At 49.2% G+C, this 22,522-nt stretch overlaps 2 protein-coding genes across 5 annotated transcripts in view; one reads left to right on the forward strand and one right to left on the reverse strand.

The window, feature by feature from the left end:
- Nucleotides 1-8,166, reverse strand: part of DAZAP1 (DAZ associated protein 1) — a 43,766-nt gene extending 35,600 nt beyond the window's left edge. For 2 of the 4 annotated variants that reach the window (XM_035121060.2, XM_035121056.2), the window contains exon 1: nucleotides 7,772-8,163. In XM_035121060.2, the coding sequence (XP_034976951.1) occupies nucleotides 7,772-7,803 (32 nt within the window). In that variant the 5' untranslated portion in view covers nucleotides 7,804-8,163. Of the gene's footprint in view, nucleotides 1-7,771 lie in introns of all 4 variants that reach the window. The other 2 variants (XM_035121057.2, XM_035121059.2) reach the window with 2 other exon arrangements.
- A 2,818-nt stretch (nucleotides 8,167-10,984) lies between these two features.
- On the forward strand, nucleotides 10,985-20,164 carry GAMT (guanidinoacetate N-methyltransferase). The gene is made up of 6 exons (XM_035121062.2): nucleotides 10,985-11,332; nucleotides 13,536-13,681; nucleotides 15,372-15,435; nucleotides 17,309-17,376; nucleotides 18,526-18,636; nucleotides 19,831-20,164. The coding sequence occupies exons 1-6, from the start codon at nucleotides 11,146-11,148 to the stop codon at nucleotides 19,966-19,968; spliced, it is 714 nt and encodes a 237-aa protein (XP_034976953.1). The 5' UTR covers nucleotides 10,985-11,145; the 3' UTR covers nucleotides 19,969-20,164.
- Nucleotides 20,165-22,522: the final 2,358 nt, after the last annotated feature.

Below are 22,522 nucleotides of genomic sequence, written 5' to 3' on the forward strand. Positions count from 1 at the left end.
ATCAAATAGGAAAATAGGCACAGGAAGCTGCCATATAACAAGTCAAATCATTGGGCCATCTGGCTCAGTATTGTCTTCACCAGGTATCCCCAAACTTTGGCCCTCCAGATGTTTTGGACTACAATTCCCATCTTCCCATCACTGGTCCTGTTAGCTAGGGATCATGGGAGTTGTAGGCCAAAACATCTGGAGGGCCGCAGTTTGGGGATGCCTGGTCTTCACTGACTGGCAGCAGCAGCTCTCCAGGCAGGGGGCATTCACAGCGATACCTGGGGACACTGGTGGAGAATGAACCTGGGGCCTTTTGTGCACAAAGCAGATGTTTGACTGCTGAGCTATATGGCCCCTTCCCACATTTTTTCAGTTTGCGGAATCCAATGAACAGATTGAATTGGACCACTATGGGGAGGGAAGGCAAGCCCTTGCTTAAGATCAGACAAATTCAGGTTTATCTGAGCTCTTGAAATCTACCACTGGGAAAACAGACATCCAACAAAAAGAATTTTCCTCTTTCTTTCTTTTTTTGAACTAGTGCGGAGTTCAGGGCAGCTTTCCGTGCAAATGCATGAATACCGCTCCCAGTGTTTCAGCTCGCTTTAATAATATGCAGTGCCCATCAATGGCTGCGCAGAAAGCACAGAATGTGCCTACGGAGGAGGGTTGTCCAGGGACATCAATACTGAGAGATGTCACCTCCACTGTTAGCAAGGCAGGACTCCAGCACTCACCCACAATCTTATCACAAGCTTGGCTGAAGCAGGCATCAAAAGAGATGCCCAATCACAATCCCAACTGCACAGGTCTAATGAATACTTGAGAGGCACCCTATTATTCACCAATGAAAGGGGGAGAGGCAACTTGTGTGGAACTAAGGGCTATACTGGAGGGGTACAGCTTAATTCTTGGATGTCAGGTGTGTGTGACTAAAACAACTTGCATGCAAGAGTTCACATGCTGAAATATAGTCTACTGATGTAGCACACTTGTTCTAGAGGGCTAAGGCAATTTGAGGGTGTTGACACTAGGAATCTTTTCCACATACAAAACGCTTTACCATTCTCATTGACTTGCAAAAATTCGGTAAGGTAGAGAGCATTAAGATTCCCATGTTACAAAAAACTGAGGCTGAGACGTTGCGAGTGGTGCAAGGTCACCCAACAGAAATGAGAATACTGTAAATGACAAACTATGAAACTATGGATATGGGGTTGGTTTTACTTGTCCCTGACCCTGCTCTGGCATGTTCCCATACACATTAAATCCCATTCCCCCCTTTTTACCGAAGGGGCTCGGAGCAGCCAACATTCCATTAAAATTACTGTAACCCTCCTGCCCCAAAGCATATCCTAAGCCAAGCATCTCTCTGCAAGGAGGAGGGACTTTGAAATCTTTTCAGTCTTCCAGCTCCATTGTAAATTATTTCTGGCCACCTTGACAAATATTCAGACACATACAAAAAAGTGTAGGGTTTTCTGAGGTCAAGCAGAGCAGCTGTATGTAAATAAAGTGTGGCTATTTATACACAACTCCATAGATTGCCACAAGCTAAGACAGTTTTGGCCTTTGGCTTTGTGTTAGATGGGATTCTGGTACACTGAGCAAATGCAGAACAAACCGGCACTGCAGCCTGAAGATGGCATGGAGAAATAAATTAATAAACAGACAGACCACTAGAGAAGCAAGCTACCTTGCACCAAACCGTTCCAACGAAACCTCTCATCTTCCGGTGCTCAGTCACTGCCATCTTAACTATTTTACCAGCAGTTCATCTCCCATGCCATGGGTAACCTGGTTTGCCTGACCCTTGGTTTTAAGCAACACTTTCCTTAATGCTAAAACAAAATGCTACTAACAGCAGCAACAACAAGGAACAGGTACTCCTACATACCTAACTGAAAGCCCCAAGGAACAGGGTAGCAAAGCACAGAAAAGCGATCCATATTACTTATAGGCTCTCGCTCCCTTGGATTATTTTGGGCTCTACTGGAAGGTTGAGATAGAAATTTAATAAATAAATAGTTTTAATGGCCATAGAAAATTTTCTCCAGGCTAGATGCATTCCAATTCAGACTGATTTGGTACTAAGCACCACTGAGCTTGTTGCTGAGGAACCATATGTAGGATATGGATGAGCACCCTCTGACTTTTGGTTTTAGGTCCTGCGCCATTTTTATGAATTTGCTGTATGTGAATTTTGTGTAATAAGCACCCAACAAATGCCCCCCTCCTTTTTTGCATTGGGTTGCATCAGATGCAGTGCCAAACCATGGTTTGGCCGCCATGGGTGAATATTAAAGAAGCCTTGGGCTTGTGTGCTCCCTCTCCTCACTCCATGTGCAATGCATGGCATTTCTGTCCCTCCTTTACTTCCAGGAAAGGGTGGAATTACTGCGCACAATGTGAGGAAGAAAGGCAAGGATGCAGCAGCAGCAGCACAAGGACCTTTTATCAGATTCGGCCAGTATGCAGGCTGCAACCTTACCTGGATGGAGAGAGTTTGGCAACAATTACCCATGCTGTTACCAGAGATGGATGTGGGATTGCCTCTGAAAATGGCCTGGAAGATGCAGTTGGTCAAGAAGCAAAGCACTGCAAGATTAACTGGGGCTGGGCAGTATGATCGTATTATGCCTGTGTTTTGCCAGCTGCCCTGACTCTAGTCTGTTTCTGTGCTCAATTTAAACCTTTAAGGCTCTAAATAACTTCAGACTGAGTGACCTGGAAGGCCACCTTCTCACATACATACCTGCCCACACCTTAAGATCCTCTTTGGAGGGCCTGTTCCAGCTGTCCCTGCTGAATGAAGCAAGGCAGGCAACTACCAAGGAAAGGAGAAGGCACTTTGGTTATGCAATAGCCTTCCCAGGAAGGCTCACCCAGTGGTGTAACATGGGCTGCCAAAGCCCAGGGCAAGGCAAGTATCCTCGGCACTGTCTGTCGATAGGTGGGAACTAAGGGGAAAAGCTCAGCAACCTACCCAAGTGACAGCCGTGGTGCCCTGAGAGCACTGAGCATGGCATAGAGTGGAATGGAGGATTGGTCGGGAGCAGGGTTCTTTCCAAAACCCGTGCTGAGGACATCGGGAGATTTAAATGTGAGAGGGAGGGCACACTATTTTTAAAATTTATTACTACTACTTTATTTTTATTTTGAAATTTTGCACCCCTAAGAATATTTGCGCCGAGAGCAACCGCCCCTGTGGCCCCACCAATGCTACACCGATAGCCACTCGCCTAGTAAAATTTCGTGATCTTTCTGGTGACAGGTGAATATCATTTTTTTCTAACCAGCCCTTTAAAATTACTTAAGTAATTTAGACCTCCGTTTTTTAATGTTGGGGTGCATCAAGCTGTATTGTGTTTATGCTGTTCTTTAATGGTTTCATGTTTTACTTTGTATTTTAATTTTAAAAAAACTTATATACTGTACATCGCCCAGATAACTTTATGTTATGGGATGCCCTGCTAACATAGCAAACAAACAAAATTACGGTAAGTCGGAGGCTCCTTGAAGGCTCTCTCGCTCTCAGAACCAAACCAAGCTGTGCCATTATGCCTGAAATCAGCCCATTCCTATTCCATTATCTTTCCCTTCACCACAGAAGGAAAACAGTTTCCTATGAAACCACAAATAATGAGCAAGCTACAAATAAGCTTACAAATCCAATTTATTAAAACAACACAGATTATTGTGGCCACATTTACTGTGCCACATTCCACAGGATCAGGAAATCAAAGAACCCCATTTGCTATTAGAATTTTATAATGTTGCGAGGACATCCAGAATCGACAGCATCCATAACTCTGAGAATTTTGCTGTTGCTAACTGGCATCAGGATCTAGCACTTGTTATGCCAACAAACAAAGAGCATTCATTGAACCTTTATGAAGGAAGTCTAGAGTAAATCCAGTCCCACTTGCAATGGGTCTACAGGTTGCTTCTCCAGTCACATATACCTTGACCGTCCTAGACCAATAACGGGGAACCTATGGCTCTCCAGATGTCGATGAATTCCCATCATCCCTGACCATTGGCCATGTTGGCTGAGGCAGACTGAGATTGTAGTCTAACATCTGGAGGACCACAGGTTCCCTTCCACTGACATAGGTGGTCTACACTTGGCTATTTTAGTCCTTGTGGCCTTTTAAAAATAATAGTATTTACTGCATTGTTGCCCGAAGTGGATTTGCACTGGTCATAGGTGACTGCTAAGATCCTTTGGGCGATTCAAATAAAAATTTTCACCTGAGATTTTGCAGCTTAGTTTAGAAATTTAAAATTCAGCTCAAATGAACAAGACTGATAAAAGCAACTTGTTTCCTGCCACCTTGAGAGGTACTCTGACAATGGTAAGGCAGTATATCTTATCAGTATTTTTCTTTTAAAAATTACTGTAGCAGCAACAATGTACCTGATGCTTTACCAAGTAACGAAGACAGGGCCCAACCTCAAGACACTTAAAGCAGAAATGTCAACAGCAGCTTAGCAACACACTACAAGGAAAGAGCTTGCAAGGAATGAATGTCTTTCAAGTGCATTTCAGCTGGGAATATGAATTAGTTTTACGAGGGATGGTGTAAGACTCAAAGAAAAGGTAGACTTTGATGAGAAAATGCATCACAACTCACAGAGCAGAAATCTTCCCAATGAGTAGAACCCAAAGGACGAGCCATTCTTCTTGTCACCTCCCAGAAAGTATTCAGGTGACTGTCTACTTGCAACCCTGGCATAATGCTTATACTTTTCCCACCATGCTCATTCTGCATGCCATACTCTTAAGCATGGGCCTGATAGTAGAAGAAACTTCATGACTACATGATCAAGCTGCTTGATATTAAACTAAATGTGAAGCAATGTATGGAGGCATAATCTAAATATTATAGTTGCTGGTTTTAAGCATCTTTTCCATTTTCATCATAGTAAAGGTTCTTCGATTTCAGGCTATATATGCTTACAGTATTTCCTATAGAATGGCAGCTTAGTGAGCTAGGGCTTAGAAATATCCCCCCAGCTTTTTTTCTACATACTGTACTGCAGACATCCTGTTCAACATTTGGAGCACGGTGACTAAGGACGACATATACAAAGACTCAACCAGTGAGCTATTTTGAGGTTATAGATTAAAAGCATGAAATCCCTTAGAAGGCTTTACAAAAGTAACCCCCCCTTTCTCCCCCCCTTCAAATTCAGCCATTCCCAGGATGGAAATTGATCTGTGGAAATCTGCCCAGGAACAAGAAATATAAAGGCACGTTGGGCACCCCAGGAGGTCTTATCTGCATGTGGCAGAGAAGTAAAAACAAGATACAAAAGAGAATCTTCTTTTAAGCCTTTATTCCTCCAGTGTGGGCTGCCTCAGCCTCAGAGGCTGAAAGCAAAGCCATGCCTTTGCCAGCCATGCTCAACACAAGAGGGGCAAGCTCCATGCATCATGGGGCAACATTGATGAATCACCAGTGTTTTTGTCCTACCCAGGTTCTCAACCTCCTTCAATTGCAGGAAGGGGACTTAAGAGGCACAAGAGAGACTGTTTTAGGAGCAAAGGTCCAAATATGATGGCTTGTATAGGGTCACAAAGGGATGGGGAGGAGCATGGTTCAGCAACCAAAGTGTGCAGAGGGACCTCAGATAATAATTGGAGCTCTTCACAAGGGATACACAGCAAGGAGCTGCAGCAGTTCCCAACCTGATGACCTTATGCCGCAGCTGCAGCAGCCAGGTGCAAAGCTGCCAGCTGCTCCACAGCCTTAGATTTGTACTGCCGAGTTAGAAATTCATCACCCAAAAGGCAGCAAACAGGATGTCAAAGGATGGGGGATTTGGGGCATGTGTGTTGTGAGAGGAACCCCAAAACTCATGTCAGAGGACAACAAATGGCCTGGGCCTCTGAACTGGTTAGGATATGGATATAGGATATGGTTAGGAACTGGATATGAGCCCATAGTCTCACTACAATCTCAATCTATATCCACATATTACCTACTAAGGAGTAATTTAATAGCACCTGAGAAGTGTTATCCCCAACAGTGTTATCACTGTATGAATCACCTTCCTGTGTGTTTTGGAAGAAAAGGAATGGAGCCCAGGAAAGGAACAAGTCTGGTACCTCAATCATATAAAAACATACTGTATTCAGCATACGGTATGCTGAAAGAACCTTTCGCTGCCATGTCTGCCCCAGCATCCAATAATCCAGGAGACAGATCTTTGCGTACCTGCTGTGAGCCTTCTAATACAACCCACCCACTGGGGTCTCAAGGCCCAACAGCAGCCACCTCTCCATTGGAGGTTGTGCTCCAAATCCCCATCCGCATCTGTAAAGTAGCAATCACAGACCAACAGCCCCCTAGAGAGAACCCTCCATGTTTAAAGGCAGGATGGTGCCATATGGGCTTTCTAGAAGCCCCTGGTTCAGTAATGTGGAAATCGGAGCTCTGGGTGCAACAGACCAAGCAGAGCTCTCGTTTTTTCTGAAATCCATTTGTGCACTTAGCTCCCCGCACCCACCCCATGGCTCTGCTGATATTACCATCCCCCCATGCTCTCTTTCACCTTCTGTGGACTAATGCCCACCCATTACTCATTATTATTTTGAATCCAACCCTCCCCGCCACCCCTAGTTAATAGCTCATCCTATTGGCACAGAGAAAGACTGGGGGGGGGGAGGCTTTCGTTAGAGATTCTTGCAGCTCCTCTCACAACCCCCCCCATGACCCTCTCCCAGGTCCTCAACTTCAACCCCACCCCCAAATAGAGAAGAGTTAAGACCCATTGGTCCACCTTGCCCTGCAGAGCAGAGGGGGTAAGAGAGACAAGGGACGGGGGTACAAAGAAGCATGTGCTGGCCACTGGGTTTCCTTTGGAGATACTCCTGACTGTAGCTGAAAAAGTAGGAAGGTTAACCCAGCTTTCTCCCCCCCCCCCTTCCTGAGCTCTAGGGGAGAGAAAGATCCGAAACTCAAGAGAAAGATCCAAAATAAAGGAATAATGATTATTAGGTAGTTGTTTTGCAGCAGCTCTCCTTGCTGATCATTGGGGCAGGTGTGTGTGTGTTTCTTCCTACTAAAACTGCCCCCCCCCCCAATTTATGGCCCTTGTCACAGAGAGAGAGAGAGAGAGAGAGAGAGAGAGAGAGAGAGAGAGAGAGAGAGAGAGACGGGGAAAAGCAGCAAGGAGGGTGGTTGGGAATGGGGAGAAAGGCTCTTCCCCAGTCAAATCCAAGAAATCCCTCGACATCCAGGATAAATAAGAGAGAGAGGAAAGAAGAGACAGGGGTGAGACCTGTCTTACCCAAATAGTAACAAGATGTGAGTGTGTGGTTTTTTCGGGGGAGTCCTTTTTTCCTTCCCTTACAACAGGGCTACTATGTGGAAACAGAGGAAGAGGGGGTGTCCTCCCCGTGACCCCCACTTCCCCCCCTCGCCCTGCCCCCCACGTGACAGGGCTTTCCCACTTCCCTCCAAGTATACTCTCTTTTTTGGGGGGTGGGGGGCTCCCTCCTCCTTCCCTTACAACAGGGCTACTATGTGGAAACAGAGGAAGGGGTGTCCTCCCCGTGACCCCCAATTCCCCCCTCGTCCTGCCCCCCACGTGACAGGGCCTTCCCACTTCCCTCCAAGTATACTCTTTTTGGGGGTGGGGGGCTCCCTCCTCCTTCCCTTCCCTTACAACAGGGCTACTACATAGCCCCCTAACCCCGTGACCCCCAATTCCCCCCCTCGTCCTGCCCCCCCACATGACAGGGCCTTCCCACTTCCCCGCTCTTTCTCACCCGATCTCGTCGGCACTCCCCACGCTGTTCATGGCGGGGGCACGAAGGCCCTGGGCCCGGTCGGCTGCCCCTCCGCCTCCTCTCGCGCCGCTGTCTCTTTCTGCTTCCTCCTTCGGCGCTGAGGTGAATCCGAGAGGGGGGGAGGGAGAGGAGGCGGCGGCGGTTGTGGCTGCTGTTGACGCGGCTCCCCCCTTCCTTCCTTTCTCTCTCTCCTTCCTTCCCTTCTTCCGTTCCTTCCTCTTCGGCTCCGGGCCGCCGCGTCCTCCACCGCCGCCTCTTCTCCTCCTCCTCCTCTCGGGGCTTTTCTATTTTACCTCACACAAGAGGGCCCCGGCGACCAGCAGCAAGCGGGCGTCGCGCGCATGCGCAAGCGGCACGCACGCACACACGCGCGCGCTCTCCCTCCCCCCCGCCCCTCTGCCTCCCGTTTCCCTGCGGCCGCCAACCGCCGCTCCCGGCCGGACAGCGCCGCACTGCGCTTGCGCTAAAGCGCGAGGAGTAGGAGGCTGCTTTCTTTTCCTTCCCCCCCTACGCTCCTCCCACTATTCGCCATTGGCTGGTTCTAAACGGGGTTTACCGCAGGGGCGGGAGGGGAGACAGGGGTAGCTGAAGTCAGGAAGAGACAGCGCGCACGCGCGTTGTTCATCAAAGTTTTTTCCGCGAAAGGCATTATGGGAGGTGTAGTTTTGAAAAAATAATTAGAATGTAGGCGGAGAAAGCGTCTCGCCTTCTTAAAGGATGATGGGAAGTGTAGCCTGTAGCCGCTCGCACGCAGATCACGTCTTTGCGCCCGCCTGCGGGTCAGGAAGAGGGGGGTAGAGGAGAAAGGTGCGCATGCGCTGAGGAAACATAGCGTATTTTGCTGCCGGAAGGCTTCATGGGGGTTGTAGTCCGTTGGATTGAGGGGATGAGAATGGAATAATTATAGGAAAGGTTTTCAGGCCATTTGTGTGGGCGGGGGGGATGTTTTTTTTAATTAAGAGGATTAAATAGATTATAAATGGGAAGGAAAGAAGACACTCTGTCCATGCTCAGAGACACCTTTTACCCTGAACTCACATGTGCGTGATTGTGCGTGGAAACTAACCTACGGGGGGGGGGGTAAAAAATGCATTCATTGCTTGGCTCATTTGGCCTCTGGCTGAGGACAGGTGGCCCTCATAGAGTTGCTCAGAGTGGAATGGGGCCCTCAGGCCGTTTCCTCAGGGCCAGTATAAATTATCTGGTGCATATTGGGGCAAATAGATAAATAAATAAGCAAATAAATTTCACATGGACCACGAATAAGATCTTGAGGGGTCTTGATGGAGACGTCGACCCAAGAAGTGCAGCGGCCGTGACAAAGGCGAATCCCATGCCATCGAGGGCAGAAGGAGCTGAAAATAAAACTGCCAATGCCATGAAAACGTCATCATACTAATCTATGCTACTGTGTCCAGTTCTGGTCGCTTCTTCATGTCAAAAAATGATATTGCAGAGTTTGGGAAAGTTTCAGGAAAGGGCAACAAAGGGGATGGAGGAAAGGTTACAAGCCAGAGAGGCGACCCGATACAGAATTATACATGGCATGCAGAAAGCAGACAGATAAACGTTTTCCTCCCTTGCTAGAACTTGTGGACGTCTGGCGAAACTGGATGTTGGAAGATTCGGGTTGGAGAAAAAGGAAATGCTTCATACAGCAGTACAGAGTGGGACCTGCGGAACTCACTCCTGCAGGAGGCAGTGATAGCTTTAAAAGAGGATTGGAAAAACTAGCAGGGTGTGTGTGTGAAGACTATCAACGGTTACCAGCCACCATGGCAAAGACTGTACAGTATCTTGGGGGGAAGAAGTAAACCCTATGCCAGGGATCAGCAAATGTTTTCAGCAGGGGGCCAGTCCACACTGTCCCTCAGACCTTCTGGGGGACCGGACTATATTTTTCAGGGGTGTGTGTGTGTGTGAACGAAATCCTATGCCCCACAAATAACCCAGAGCATAGCTGTCAAGTTCTCCCCTTTTTGATAAAAGGGAAATTCCCTTATGCTGAATAGGCTTCCTCGCGAGAAAAGGGAAAAATTGACAGCTATGACCCAGAGATGCATTTGAAATACTGTAAAAGGACACATTCTGCCCATGTAAAAACACGCTGATTCCCGGACCACCCGTGGGCCGGATTGAGAAGGCGATTGGGCCGGATCTGGCCCCCGGGCCTTAGTTTGCCTACCCATGCCCTTTCAGAAATCTAGAGTGGAGTCCCTAAGGCAGTTGGATGGTGCCTTTTACGCCTCCTTCCGGCAACTCCTGCAGCCCAGCTGGTGCCAAACATCTTGCTCTGCTTCCCTTTCGACCCCGTCAGTGAAGTCTTGTCCTCTGGGCATATTGGGACCTCCAGGCTTTCACCCCCGGGGAATTCACTTCGGGGCTGCTAAAGCAGTGGTTTACTTCACACCCCCGGAGTCACACTCAGTTGTCTCTCAAGACAGATGGAGCTCAACGGCAATGAATGGGGTGTGCAGAGGGGGCCCTTTGTGCCTGCCCTGGCGGCGCCATTGATTCCCAGCGGCCTGGATCCAGTGGTTTTCCAAAACCTTGATCTGCCAGGTAGCTGTGAGTGCAGGGCCAGATTTAGGTTTGACGAGGCCCTAAGCTACTGAAGGTCATGGGGGCCCTTTATAGGTCCAGCTGTCCTTTGTCCACAACAAATTGTCGCTGTTTTTGGTGTTGAATACATGCTATATGGTCATTGATGGACCTCATAGGTATCTCAAGCCATTTGCCCATGTTGCCCTGCAACCAGTCCATGAAGAATGTAGGCACCCTATATATAGAAAGGAGAAAACCAGTGATATTTTAGGGAGCAGGCAAGCAGGTGGGGCCCATGACTTACATCACAGGAGCCTACACAACACAAAACACTGTTGCTGGATGTATGTTTTATTTTATTCATTTTTTATCATATATTTTTGAAATGTACATCCAGGTTTTTTCCCCTTTAATTATTTTGGGGGCCCCTCCAAGAGAGTGGGGCCCTAATCTCTAGCTTGTTTAGCTTATACTGTGTACGTAAATCCGGCACTGGATGAGTACATGCAAGAGTTATCCAGCAGGTGTCCCCTCCTTCCTTTCCCATTTGGAAGTGGGCGTTGCAAAATGAGAGGGGGGGTGGCGGAATCACCCTTCCCTTTTCAACTCAGCACTCCTGACATGCACAGTCAGCTGTTTCCCCCTCCCCTTCACCCCCCCCCCACCTTCCCAGCTTCATCTATTTAAAGCCAACTCCTAAAGTGTCCAGGGGGGTTCCTGCTGGGATCTGTTAAATCTCCAGCGCTCTCTCCCTCTCTCCCTCTTTCTCTTTCTCTCTCTCTCTCTCAGCCTCTCCAGACCCAGCCGACATGACTTCCTCCTCCAAAACCGCCCAACCAATTTTTCTGGAAGGGGAGAACTGCAAGCCTTCTTGGAAAGAGGCTGCTGCGGGGTACAACACGACAGACACCCACTTGGAAATCATGGGGAAGCCAGTTATGGAGCGCTGGGAGACCCCTTACATGCATTCCCTTGCCTCTGTGGCCGCTTCGAAAGGTAGGACGGTGCTTTTATGTTTTGTTCAGCTGCATTCCGCTTTCCCCCCTCTCCGTTGAATCCACACAACGACCCTGCAAGGCAGGCCATCCTGGGAGGCAAGGTAGCCCGCTTTAGGGTCTAATATTAAGAATAAGAATTTATTTATACCCCGTCCATCTGGCTGGGTTTCCCCAGCCACTCTATGCGGTTTCCAGCAGCATATTAAAATACAATAATCTATTAAACATTAAAAGCTTCCCTAAACAGGGCTGCCTTCAGATGTCTCCTAAAAGTCTGGCAGATGTTTTTCTCTTTGACATCTGGTGGGAGGGCGTTCCACAGGGCGGGTGCCACTATCGAGAAGTCCCTCTGCCTGGTTCCCTGCAACTTGGCTTCTCGCAACGAGGGAACCGCCAGAAGGCCCTCAGTGCTGGACCTCAGTGTCCAGGCAGAAGGATGGGGGTGGAGACGCTCCTTCAGGTATACTGGACCGAGGCCGTTTAGGGCTTTAAAGGTCAGCACCAACACTTTGAAGTGTTGGGAAAGGAACCCTGTCTCTCCCTGGTGCCAGCCTGACCATGCTAAATCGCAATGCCGTGGCCGTTGGAGGTGTCGGGGCAAGTCTACCTTCAAGGGGTGTCGTTGCCGTAGCGCACCAGAGCTCTCAATTCCCCGCTTTCATGGTAGCGGCCAGAACTGGTGGACATTCCACGGAGCTGAATGTTGCGAGATTCGGGAAAGGCAAAAGAAAGGATGGCGCGGGGTTAAACTACGGAACTCCCTGCCGCAGGAAGGAGGCAGTCATGCATCCGAATACCAGTTGCCGGAAACCGAAGGAAGGACAAGTTGTTCTTGTGCTTGGATCTTGCTGTCGGCCCCCGTGAGAACAGGATGCTGGGCCGAGGGGGATCCCTTTGGCTTGATCCTGCAGCCAGGATCCCTTTCTGGTTCAACGTTGCCAGCCTATCCTAAACTACTCCTTGTCTGAAAGGCTCTGGGTTGTACCCAACTATAACCTCTGCCCCAGGGCAGGCCCATTGGACGGAATGCTCTGAAGTTAGTCATGCCCATTAATTTCAGTGGGTCTCCTCCGAGTAGGGCTAGCATTGGTGGCAACGCATTCCCTCTCTGGCTGCACCGACACCCTTATGTTTAAAGCACATTCCGCTCCCGCCCGAGGGGAAAAGAAAAACCCCGGGAACTGTAGTTTGCCCTGTAGAGCTACAACTCCCAGCACCCTTTAGCTACCATTCCAGGGATTACTGGACGCGGGCAGAGCAGTCAAGGAATGTGCTTTAACCTTTTCCGCCCCTCACCCCAAGTCTTCCTGGCTGAGACCTCCTTGTGTTGCAGCAGAGTTAAGAATAGCCACATTGCAAACTATCTCCCCTTTTGAAAATAAACGCTTGTCTGTGGGTTCGATTCAGCGGTCGGGCTTTTCCCGACAGCTGCAGGCTGAGGCGCAGGATATAAGCCTAGAGGAAGAACGATTCTCTTGGACAGAGCAAAAAATCTAGATTTTTCTTACAGCATCTTTATATGTTAATAGTGAACTCTGGCCTTCTCGTATTTGGCCACAAGGCCAACACACACACACACTTGCTCCACCCACTTTTGCCTCTGGCAATATTTAAGTTGATGGGCAATGCCATTCAAATAGTGTCTGTGCTCCGCATCTTGTGATTGATTATGCGGGGCGGGTTTTACCTAGGCCTCCCCAATATTTTATTCAAATTGGCACCCCTGCTTCCAGACTGAACAGGCAAGTGTTTGGGGGGCAGCCAATTTAGAAGCCAACTTTTAATTTCGTACCAGAGACATTTTCTTGTTCGTACTGCACTTGCTGCCTGCATTGAATTGTAAGTAAACTTTTTGTTTAATAACAGCAACGATTTTATTATTTATACCCCCCACGTCTGGCTGGGTTTGTTTATCTTCCTTAAAAACGTGTGCTTCATTCTATGCAACGGGGGTGAAGAGGTGGGGGTGGGGGTCAACAGACCCCAAAGAAAAGGCATTAAAAGCCGCAATTGCCTTATTCCTGCACTTTGACTCTGCTGAAAAGGCTTCGCAGCCCATTCACTTTTTCTATTTCTCTCTCTCTCACACACACACTTGGGATAGGAGGTTTAAATATCCCTCTACAGATTTAACCCTCCTTGGCCCGCTCAAAGAATCACGGCCGCTAACCGGACCTCCTTGCTCTTTGTGTCCCACTCAGGGGGCCGGGTGCTGGAGGTGGGGTTCGGCATGGCGATAGCCGCCACAAAAATTGAGGAGTTCAACATTGAGGAGCACTGGATCATCGAGTGCAACGAGGGCGTCTTCCAGAGGCTGCAGGAGTGGGCGAAAACACAGCCTCACAAGGTACATCATTTTAACATCCTTAAAACAACAACGACATCAGAACACATCTGCACTGTTGAATTTATCCCAATGCTGCCAACATTTTCAGGTGTACACAATTATCACCCATATATTCAATAAACGTTTTCCAATCTTCTCTAAATGGATGTTCTTCTTGTTCTCTTATTCTATAAGTTAAGTCTGCAAGCTGCACATATTCCTTCAACTCACGTTGCCATTATTCTTTGGTTGGGACCTCGCTCGTTTTCCATTTGGGGGCTAACAAAACACGGGCCGCAATTGTTGCATGCATAAAGAACTTTTTTGACACCTGGGAATTTCAGTCTGAGTTATCCCCAACAGAAAGGACTCTGTTTTTTTGGGGGGGGGGAAGGAAGGGGGGAGCCACCTCCGACAGTGGAGGGGGGGGACACAGACACTGATAGCTTCACCCACCCCCACAAAGCTCTCTGATCCCCGTCTAAAGCCATCCTAGCCATTGGCTGTCGCTACTGGATAGATAATGGGACGCGGGTGGCGCTGTGGGTTAAACCATTGAGCCTAGGGCTCAGAAGGTCGGTGGTTCGAATCCCCGCAACGGGGCGAGCTCCCGTTGCTTAGTCCCTGCGGATGACTCTGGGGTTGCGGCGCTCATCTCGCGTTATTGGCTGAGGAAGCCGGCGTACAGCTTCCGGGTCATGTGGCCAGCATGACAAAGCCACTTCTGGCGAAACCAGAGCAGCTCACGGAAACGCTGTTTACCTTCCCGCCGGAGCGGTACCTATTTATTTACTTGCACTTTGACGTGCTTTCGAACCACTAGGTTGGCAGGAGCAGGGAACGACCAATGGGAGCTCACCCCGTCACGGGAATTCGAACCGCCAGCCTTCTGATTAGCAAGCCCTAGGCTCTGTGGTTTAACCCACAGCGCCACCCACATCCTCATGTTTAGACAGAAGGTAAATAACTCAACGTGGTTTTATTCCTTTTGATTATTTTGCGATCTGAAATAAACGTTTTACAAACTCGAACGACTTACCTTCTTCCCTTTCCATGGTTCATTTAAAAAACTCAAGAGTGGTTTTTCAAGGTTTGTGCAGAGACGGGAAAGCCCTTATAGAATTCATTCTTTCCCATGCACCCTCGCACCCAAGTCTGACCTGGAAAAGACGAAGTGGTTTAAAGTTTGCAATGTAGACGTTATTCCGGAAGGGGGTGACACACCACCTGCCAAGAGGCCTGGGATCGAACCTGTGGATTAACGGCAGTACAGTCGTAACTTAGAAGTCAAACGGAATCCGTTCCGGAAGTCCTCTCGACTTCCAAAACGTTCAGAAACCAAAGCGTGGCTTCCAATTGGCTGCAGGAAGCTCCTGCAGCCAATCGGACGTTCGGCTTCCAAAAATAGTTCGCAAACTGGAACAGTCACTTCCACTTTTGTGGCGTTTGGGAGCCAAAATGTTCAGGAACTAAGCTGTTCGAAAACCAAGGTATGACTGCCTACAAATTTTAATAATGTTTTCCTGATTCAATTTTAATTCTTCTTTTGAGTCTTCTTTGCTCTCCAACAGCCCCTCTCTGATCCAAAGAACCAAACCAGGTTAAACTGCAAACCGAGAGGCGTTGGGCAAACTTTTCCGAGCCGATTCCCAGCTGCTGAGTCAGTTGCGTGGTCAGTCATTAACCTCCTGTCCTCTTCTCTGGTCCCAAGGTCGTCCCCTTGAAGGGGTTGTGGGAGGACGTTGTCCCTACTCTGCCCGAAGAACATTTCAACGGTAAGCAAGAGACCCGATAAAAAGGTTTCTTCTATCTCTCTTGAGATCCCAGAACTGGTGGGCATCCAATGAAGCTGAACAGGCTGGGAGATTCAGGACATGTCAAATAAAGACCTTCTTCACCCTTTGCAAACTGTGGAACTCCCTGCCACAGGAGGCAGTCATGGCCAACTTGGATGGCTTTAAAAAGGAATTACAGTAGACAAATTCATGGAGGGGAAAGGCCATCAATGGCTAGTAGCTAGGACGGAAGCTATATTCTCCATCCATGGTTGGAGGCACAAATGCTTCTGAATTCCAGAACAAGACGATAGTAAGTCTTTCTGTCTTCCACACAAGAGTCTCTTTGCTGTGATCATATATTAAAGTAAAGGTAAAGGGACCCCTGACCATTAGGTCTAGTCGTGGACAACTCTGGGGTTGTGGCGCTCATCTTGCTTTACTGGCCGAGGGAGCCGGCGTACAGCTTCCAGGTCATATGGCCAGCATGACAAAACCGCTTCTGGTGAACCAGAGCAGCGCATGGAAACACTGTTTACCTTCCCGCCAATGCGGTACCTATTTATCTACTTGCACTTTGACGTGCTTTCAAAATGCTTGGTTGGCAGGAACAGGGACAGAGCAACGGGAGCTCACCTCGTCACGGGGATTTGAACCGCTGACCTTCTGATCGGCAAGCCCTAGGCTCTGTGGTTTAGACCACAGCGCGCGCCACCCGCGTCCCTATATTAAAGTAAAACCCCACAATTCTTTTCTTACTGTGTATCCATTAATTCACACCCAGTTCCCAGTTCCTGTTGTATTTGCTGTACTGTTTTGGGGGGATGGGGCAGGCAGGTATGGAGGACTCCCTGGTCCTGAATGGGATAACTGTGCCCCTGAAGGACCAGGTGCACAGCCTGGGAGTCATTTGGGACTCACAGCTGTCCATGGAGGAACAGGTCAATTCTGTGTCCAGGGCAGCTGTCTACCAGCTCCATCTGGAACGCAGGATGAGACCCTACCTGCCCACAGGCAGTCTCGCCAGAGTGGTGCATGCTCTAGTTATCTCCCGCTTGGACTACTGCAATGCACTCTCCATGGGGCTAACTTTGAAGGTGACCTGGAAACTACAACTAACCCAAAATGCGGCAGCTAGACTGGGGACTGGGAGTGGCCACTGAGACCACAAAACAGCGGTCCTGAAAGACCTACCTTGGCTCCCAGGACGTTTCCAAGCACAATTCAAAGTGTTGGTGCTTACCTTGAAAGCCCTAAACTGCCCAGTAGACCTGAAGGAGCATCTCCACCCCCATCATCCAGCCTAGACAATGAGGTCCGGCTCTGAGGGCTTTCTGGTAGTTCCCTCATTGCGAGAAGCGAGGTTACAGGAAACCAGGCAGAGGGCCTTCTCGGTAGTAGCGCCTGCCGTGTGGAACGCCCTCCCATTAGATGTCAAGGAAATAAACAACTACCGGTACCTGACTTTTAGAAGACATCTGAAGGCAACCCTGCTTAGGGAAGTTTTTAATGTTTGATGTTTTATCGTATTTTTTAATATTCTGTTGGGAGCCACCCAGAGTGGCTGGGGAAACCCAGCCAGATGAGTGGGGTATAAACAACAACAACAACAATTATTATTCCAATTTTTAAAAACCATCCCTTCCACCCAACTCTATGATTTTTATGAACTCCCATCCTCCCTTGCCATCCGCCATGCTTGTTGTGGCTGATGGGAGCTGTAGCTCAGCATTGTCCGGGGCGGGGGGACGGGACAGATGTTTCCCCACCTATGAAATAAAGAAGTCTACCTCTTGCTTTGGGAGGTGCAGGAGACTCCTAAGTTGGCAAAGTAACCTCTTCTGCTTTCCTGTTTCTTTCCCGCAACCTCCAGGAATCCTCTACGACACGTACCCTCTCTCGGCCGAAACCTGGCACACTCACCAGTTCAGCTTCATCAAGGTAAGGCATGAATGACCAAGAGTATTTTTGAGCGCTCCCTGGCAGTTCCTGGGAAGGTAGCAAAAGGGATCGTGGATTTCCCTTTGTTGCTGGTGATTGCAGGCCAAATACTTTGTCCACCTCATGAGAAGAGAAGAATCCTTGGAAAAGACCCTGATGTTGGGAAAGATTGAGGGCACTAGGAGAAGGGGGCGACAGAGGACGAGATGGTTGGACAGTGTTCTCGACGCTACGAACATGGGTTTGACCAAACTGCGGGAGGCAGTGCAAGACAGGAGTGCCTGGCGTGCTCTGGTCCATGGGGTCACGAAGAGTCGGACACGACTAAACGACTAAACAACAACAACAGTTTTGAAAGCCAGGAACTCAGCAGAGCAGCCCCGAATATAGGCTGAAATTAGGGCCAGAATTAGGTTTGATGAGGCCCTTCGCTACTGAAGGCAATGGGGCCCCTTATAGGTCCAGCTGTCCTTTGTCAACAACAAATTGTCACTGTTTTGTGTGTGGAATATATGCTATATGGTAATTTGTGGACCTAATAGGTATCTCAAGCCATTTGCACATAACAAAATATGTATTTTATCCAGGTAATTGTTGAACTGAAATACAATTAAGAAGAAGTATATTTGGTGGGGGGAGGGCAAGAGAGTGGGGCCCTAAGCTATAGCTTGTTTAACGGTAAAGGGACCCCTGACCATTAGGTCCAGTCGCAGACAACTCTGGGCTTGCAGCGCTCATCTCACTTTATTGGCCGAGGGAGCCGGCGTACAGCTTCCGGGTCATGTGGCCAGCATAGCTAAGCCGCTTCTGGCGAACCAGAGCAGCGCAAGGAAACGCCGTTTACCTTCCCACCAGAGCGGTACCTATTTATCTACTTGCAAGAGCTTTAATAAAGATCAGGCTTACTAGCTGCTTTGCTTCTCAATATTTTCTTCTACCGATAGAGAACCTAAAAAAGGACTCTTGGGTACCCCGTAAGGGAAAAGGAGGAGGTTTTTTTTTCTTATAAAACTCCTAACCTCAGATATGGGGATGCAATCAGCAGGGACTCCCAACCCTTCCAGGACAAAAATCCCCAGCAAGGTGTCCTGGGGGGAAAGAGCCCCACAAAGTCTGCCTTAACTCCCATCGCTCTCTCCTCTGCTGCAGGGCCATGCTTACCGCCTTCTGAAGCCCGGAGGGGTCCTCACCTACTGCAACCTGACCTCCTGGGGAGACCTCCTCAAGAACAAGTATTCGGACATCGAGAAGATGTTTCAGGTGAGGGCGAGGGAGGGCAGGCGGAGGCCAGGGAACAAGACCTTTGTGTCCATGTGGATTATAGTCTGGCTCCCGCAAGTAGACCCACCCTGTAGATTTTAACGGCTCTCATCCCCATTCCTCATCCTTAGAATCTGGGGAGATGAGGGATTAAGAAGGGATTCTTAAGGGGCAGGTGGGGCTCATCTACCTGGGAAGGTAGCCCTTCTGAGAGAAGGAAAACTCTGATCCTAAACCTCTCCGCTGCTTTGAGGGATATCTTCATGAGAAGAAAAGGCTCAGGAGTAAATCCCATACAAATCTGGAATGGTGCCCCTAAGGCGGTTGGGTGGCCCCTTGTACGCTTCCTTCGGGCAACTCCTGCTGCCAAGCTGGTGCCAGACGTTTTGCTCTGCTTTTGACACCCATCAGCCAAGCCGAGAGGGGGTCTTGTTGTCTGGGCAGCCCAGGCAGATTGCCCAGGTTTGTGGCCCGGGGAGGTCCCTTCGGTGCTGCAAACGCAGCGGTTTGACTTCACCCCTGGAAGCGCACTCCATTGTCTCTCAAGGCACCAATAACTTGGGCAAACTTGCCAGGCTACAAGTTTGAGGAACAGTGCAGTTGGGACGGGGGAAGATTCGTGTCTTAATGAATTCGCTTTTCTCACTCATTTCGCCATTTGCAACGCTCTTATTGATTTGGTGAGAGGGTTTTAATTTGCTGTCTTAAACCACTGCAGAAGTGTATCTTTGTGGTACCAGTTTCCAATAAGGCTTGCTGTGGAACTCTTGACTAGAGATGGGAAGGCCTGGAAAAAACCTGGGAAAATGGAGGGGGCAGGTCCCCCCCCCCGGAAAAATGAAAACAAACAAACAAACAAAACCAGTTTGATATTGTCTGAATATTCCCCATAGTTTTAAAAAAAAATTTTCCCAGAAAAAATGGCTTTGGGGGAAAACATGCCCCCCCCATTTCCCCCAGGCCTTCCCATCTTTACTCTTGACTGTGAGTGGATCCAGTCGCAAGGACCCCCCCCCCCCGCTATAAGCCAGAAATTAGATCGGTATAAGGGGGGGGAAATCTCTATGGAAAATTGTGTTTTAAAATTCCCTGCGTTGCATGTTTATAGCGCATTCAGATTGCTGGTTCTTTACAACCGCGTGTCTGTGTGGTGGGTTTAAAGGCTCCTCAAGGCACTTTCCTCCTGCATTTTAGGAAACGCAGGTCGAGCACCTGGTGGAGGCCGGATTCAAGAAAGAGAACATCCACATGGCTGTCATGGACCTCGTCCCTCCGTCCGACTGCAGATACTACTCCTTCCCCAAAATGATCACTCCCGCCATCATCAAGTAGAGCTGCCAGCCAGTTCCCCGACCGGTCAGCTCTCCGAGGAAGGGCATGCTGACTGCGACAGGAGCGGCGGAGGTGGTCCCCTCTTTTGTGGCCAAACAGAAGTCGGGGAGGGAGGGGGCCTCTTTTTTTTTAAGCCTCTGGGCACATGGACACGAGCAAGCTGTTCTGTCGGTCAAGAGAATTCTTTTCCACATTGCCTTCTGTGTCTCCTTTCCTCTCTGCCGAATGGCAAACTGGGTGTAGCTCGGCAGCAAAGCACCGCATGCAGAAGGTCCATGGTGGCAGGGCTGCAGAAGACCCTTCTCTGCCTGCAAACCCCACACAGCCCCTGCCGGTCCCTGTAGAAAGATGGGCTCCTGGTTTGACTCGGCATGAGGCCGACTCCTGTTCAAATCTGCCTTTCCATTCAGAACCACTAGGACTAGGACTTTTCACGTGCCGCAGCTCGCCACCTGCATGGACTGCGTAAGGCCCCTGGGTCGATCCACGACATCTCCATGCGGGAGAACGGCTGCCAGCCAGTGTAGACAGTACTAAGCTGGATGGATCAGTAGTTTGGCTACGTATAAGTCACCAGCCTATCTTCTGTTGCTGTAACAGGGCTGCCAGAAGGCTCCAAAGGCAGGCGATTGGTCCATACAGCCTGCTGATGACTACTCTGTCTGGCAGCAGCTCTCCAAACACAGGTGTTTTTTTTACAACCCCCTCTCCCACTCTTGCTATCGCAGTTTAACATTTACATCCCAACTTATTGTCCCAGCTCCTGCCAACCTAGCAGTTCTAAAACATGTCAAAGTGCAAGTAGATAAATAGGTACCGCTACAGTGGGAAGGTAAATGGTGTTTCCGTGTGCTGCTCTGGTTCGCCAGAAGCGGCTTTGTCATGCTAGCGACATGACCTGGAAGCTGTACACCGGCTCCCTCAGCCAATAACGCAAGATTAGTGCCACAACCCCAGAGTTGGTCATGACTGGTCCTAATGGTCAGGGGTCCCTTTACCTTTTTATTCCTAACAAGGAGCTCGAGTCGGTGTGCTTAGTTCTCCCCTCCCCTCCCTCATGTAATCTTAACAACAACCCTGAGAAGTAGGTTAGGCAGAGAGCGAGCGACTGGCTCAAAGCCACCAGTAGCAAAATGTGTGAATGGGGTGTGTGTGTGTGAGAGTGTTCTGAGAACCTCAACTTCTGCTTTTAAAAAGAAAACATTCTAGTCCTCATGATGGTAATATGCCTCAAACTTTTGAAGGTGACCCAAAAACTACAACAAATCCAGAATGTGGCAGTTAGACTGGTGACTGGGAGTGGCCACCGAGACCCTATAACACCGGTCCTGAAAGACCTACATTGAGTCCCAGGAAGTTTCCAAGCACAATTCAAAGTGTTGGTGCTGACCTTGAAAGCCCTAAACAGCCTCAGCCCAGTATCCCTGAAGGAGCGTCCCCACCCCCATCAGTCCAACCCAGATATTGAGGTCCAGCTCCGAGGGCCTTCTGGCGGTTCCCTCCCTGCGAGAAGCGAGGTTGCAGGGAACCAGACAGAGGGCCTTCTCGGTGGTGGCGCCCGCCCTGTGGAACTTCAGATGTCAAGGAAATAAACAACTACCCGACTTTTAGAAAACATCTGAAAGCAGCCCTGTTTAGGGAAGTTTTTAATGTTTGATTATTATTGTATTTTAATATTATATTGGGAGCTGCCCAGAGTGGCTGAGGAAACCTGGACAGATGGGCGGGGTATAAATCATAAATGATGATGATGATGATGAACAGTGTGAGACCTCAGAGAGATGCGGGCTTTCGTGCCCCCTCTCTCTCACTAAAAGGAACCTTTAAAAAATTATCTACTCTCCTTATACCACAGCTTAGCTCAGTTGGTTAGAACGTGGTGTTGATAACACCAAGGTTGCAGGTTCAAACCAGACAATCCCCAGGGTCCCTTCTATAATTCTACGATTCCCTTTTACAAAGGGAGAAGATTAAGGGCTGCAGGGAGCACAGGTCCACACCAGCTGCCTTTGAATATCTGAAAGGCTACCAGACTATGCAGCAAGCCTGCCCTTTGCCACTCGAGGGAAGGGCCGTTTTCACCAAGGGGCAGAAATTCCAGGGAGGCAGATTTTTGGCTAAATTATCAGGGCAAGTTCCGTTCAGTGGCGGGGAAGCTGATGTCAGAAAGAGCCAGGGTCTCCTTTGCTGGGGGGGGGGGATTTGAGCAGGGGGTGTGGCGCAGCTACAAAACTCCTGCATGTTGTGGAAAGCTTTTGGGCTGGATCGCTGGGCCTCCGCCAGTGGGGGACCCGCAAGCAGGATTTCATCGCCAGAGCACCCACCCACCCCATGGCTTGCAGCAACTGCAGGTTCAGATCACCAGTGTCTAAGCAACATCAAGGCAAATCTTTAAAAATGTAGTATAAACACTGACAACTGGGAAACACTGGCCTGCGAGCGCTCCAGTTGGAGAACAGCCTTTACCAAAGGTGTTATGGGCTTTGGAGATGCTCAAACTCAGGGAGAAACGCACTAAGAGGAAGGCACGCTTGGCAAACCCTCACCGGGATCA

The sequence above is a fragment of the Zootoca vivipara genome, chromosome 6, assembly GCF_963506605.1.
Source record: "Zootoca vivipara chromosome 6, rZooViv1.1, whole genome shotgun sequence".
NCBI classification, from domain to species: Eukaryota; Metazoa; Chordata; class Lepidosauria; order Squamata; family Lacertidae; genus Zootoca; species Zootoca vivipara.

Excerpts from the sequence above, each read along its gene's own strand:
- GAMT (XM_035121062.2), top strand. The coding sequence starts at position 11,146 with ATGACTTCCTCCTCCAAAACCGCCCAACCAATTTTTCTGGAAGGGGAG. Across the intron at positions 11,333-13,535 it reads CTCTGTGGCCGCTTCGAAAG|GGGGCCGGGTGCTGGAGGTG; the intron begins GTAGGACGGTGC and ends TGTCCCACTCAG. Across the intron at positions 15,436-17,308 it reads GCCCGAAGAACATTTCAACG|GAATCCTCTACGACACGTAC; the intron begins GTAAGCAAGAGA and ends CGCAACCTCCAG.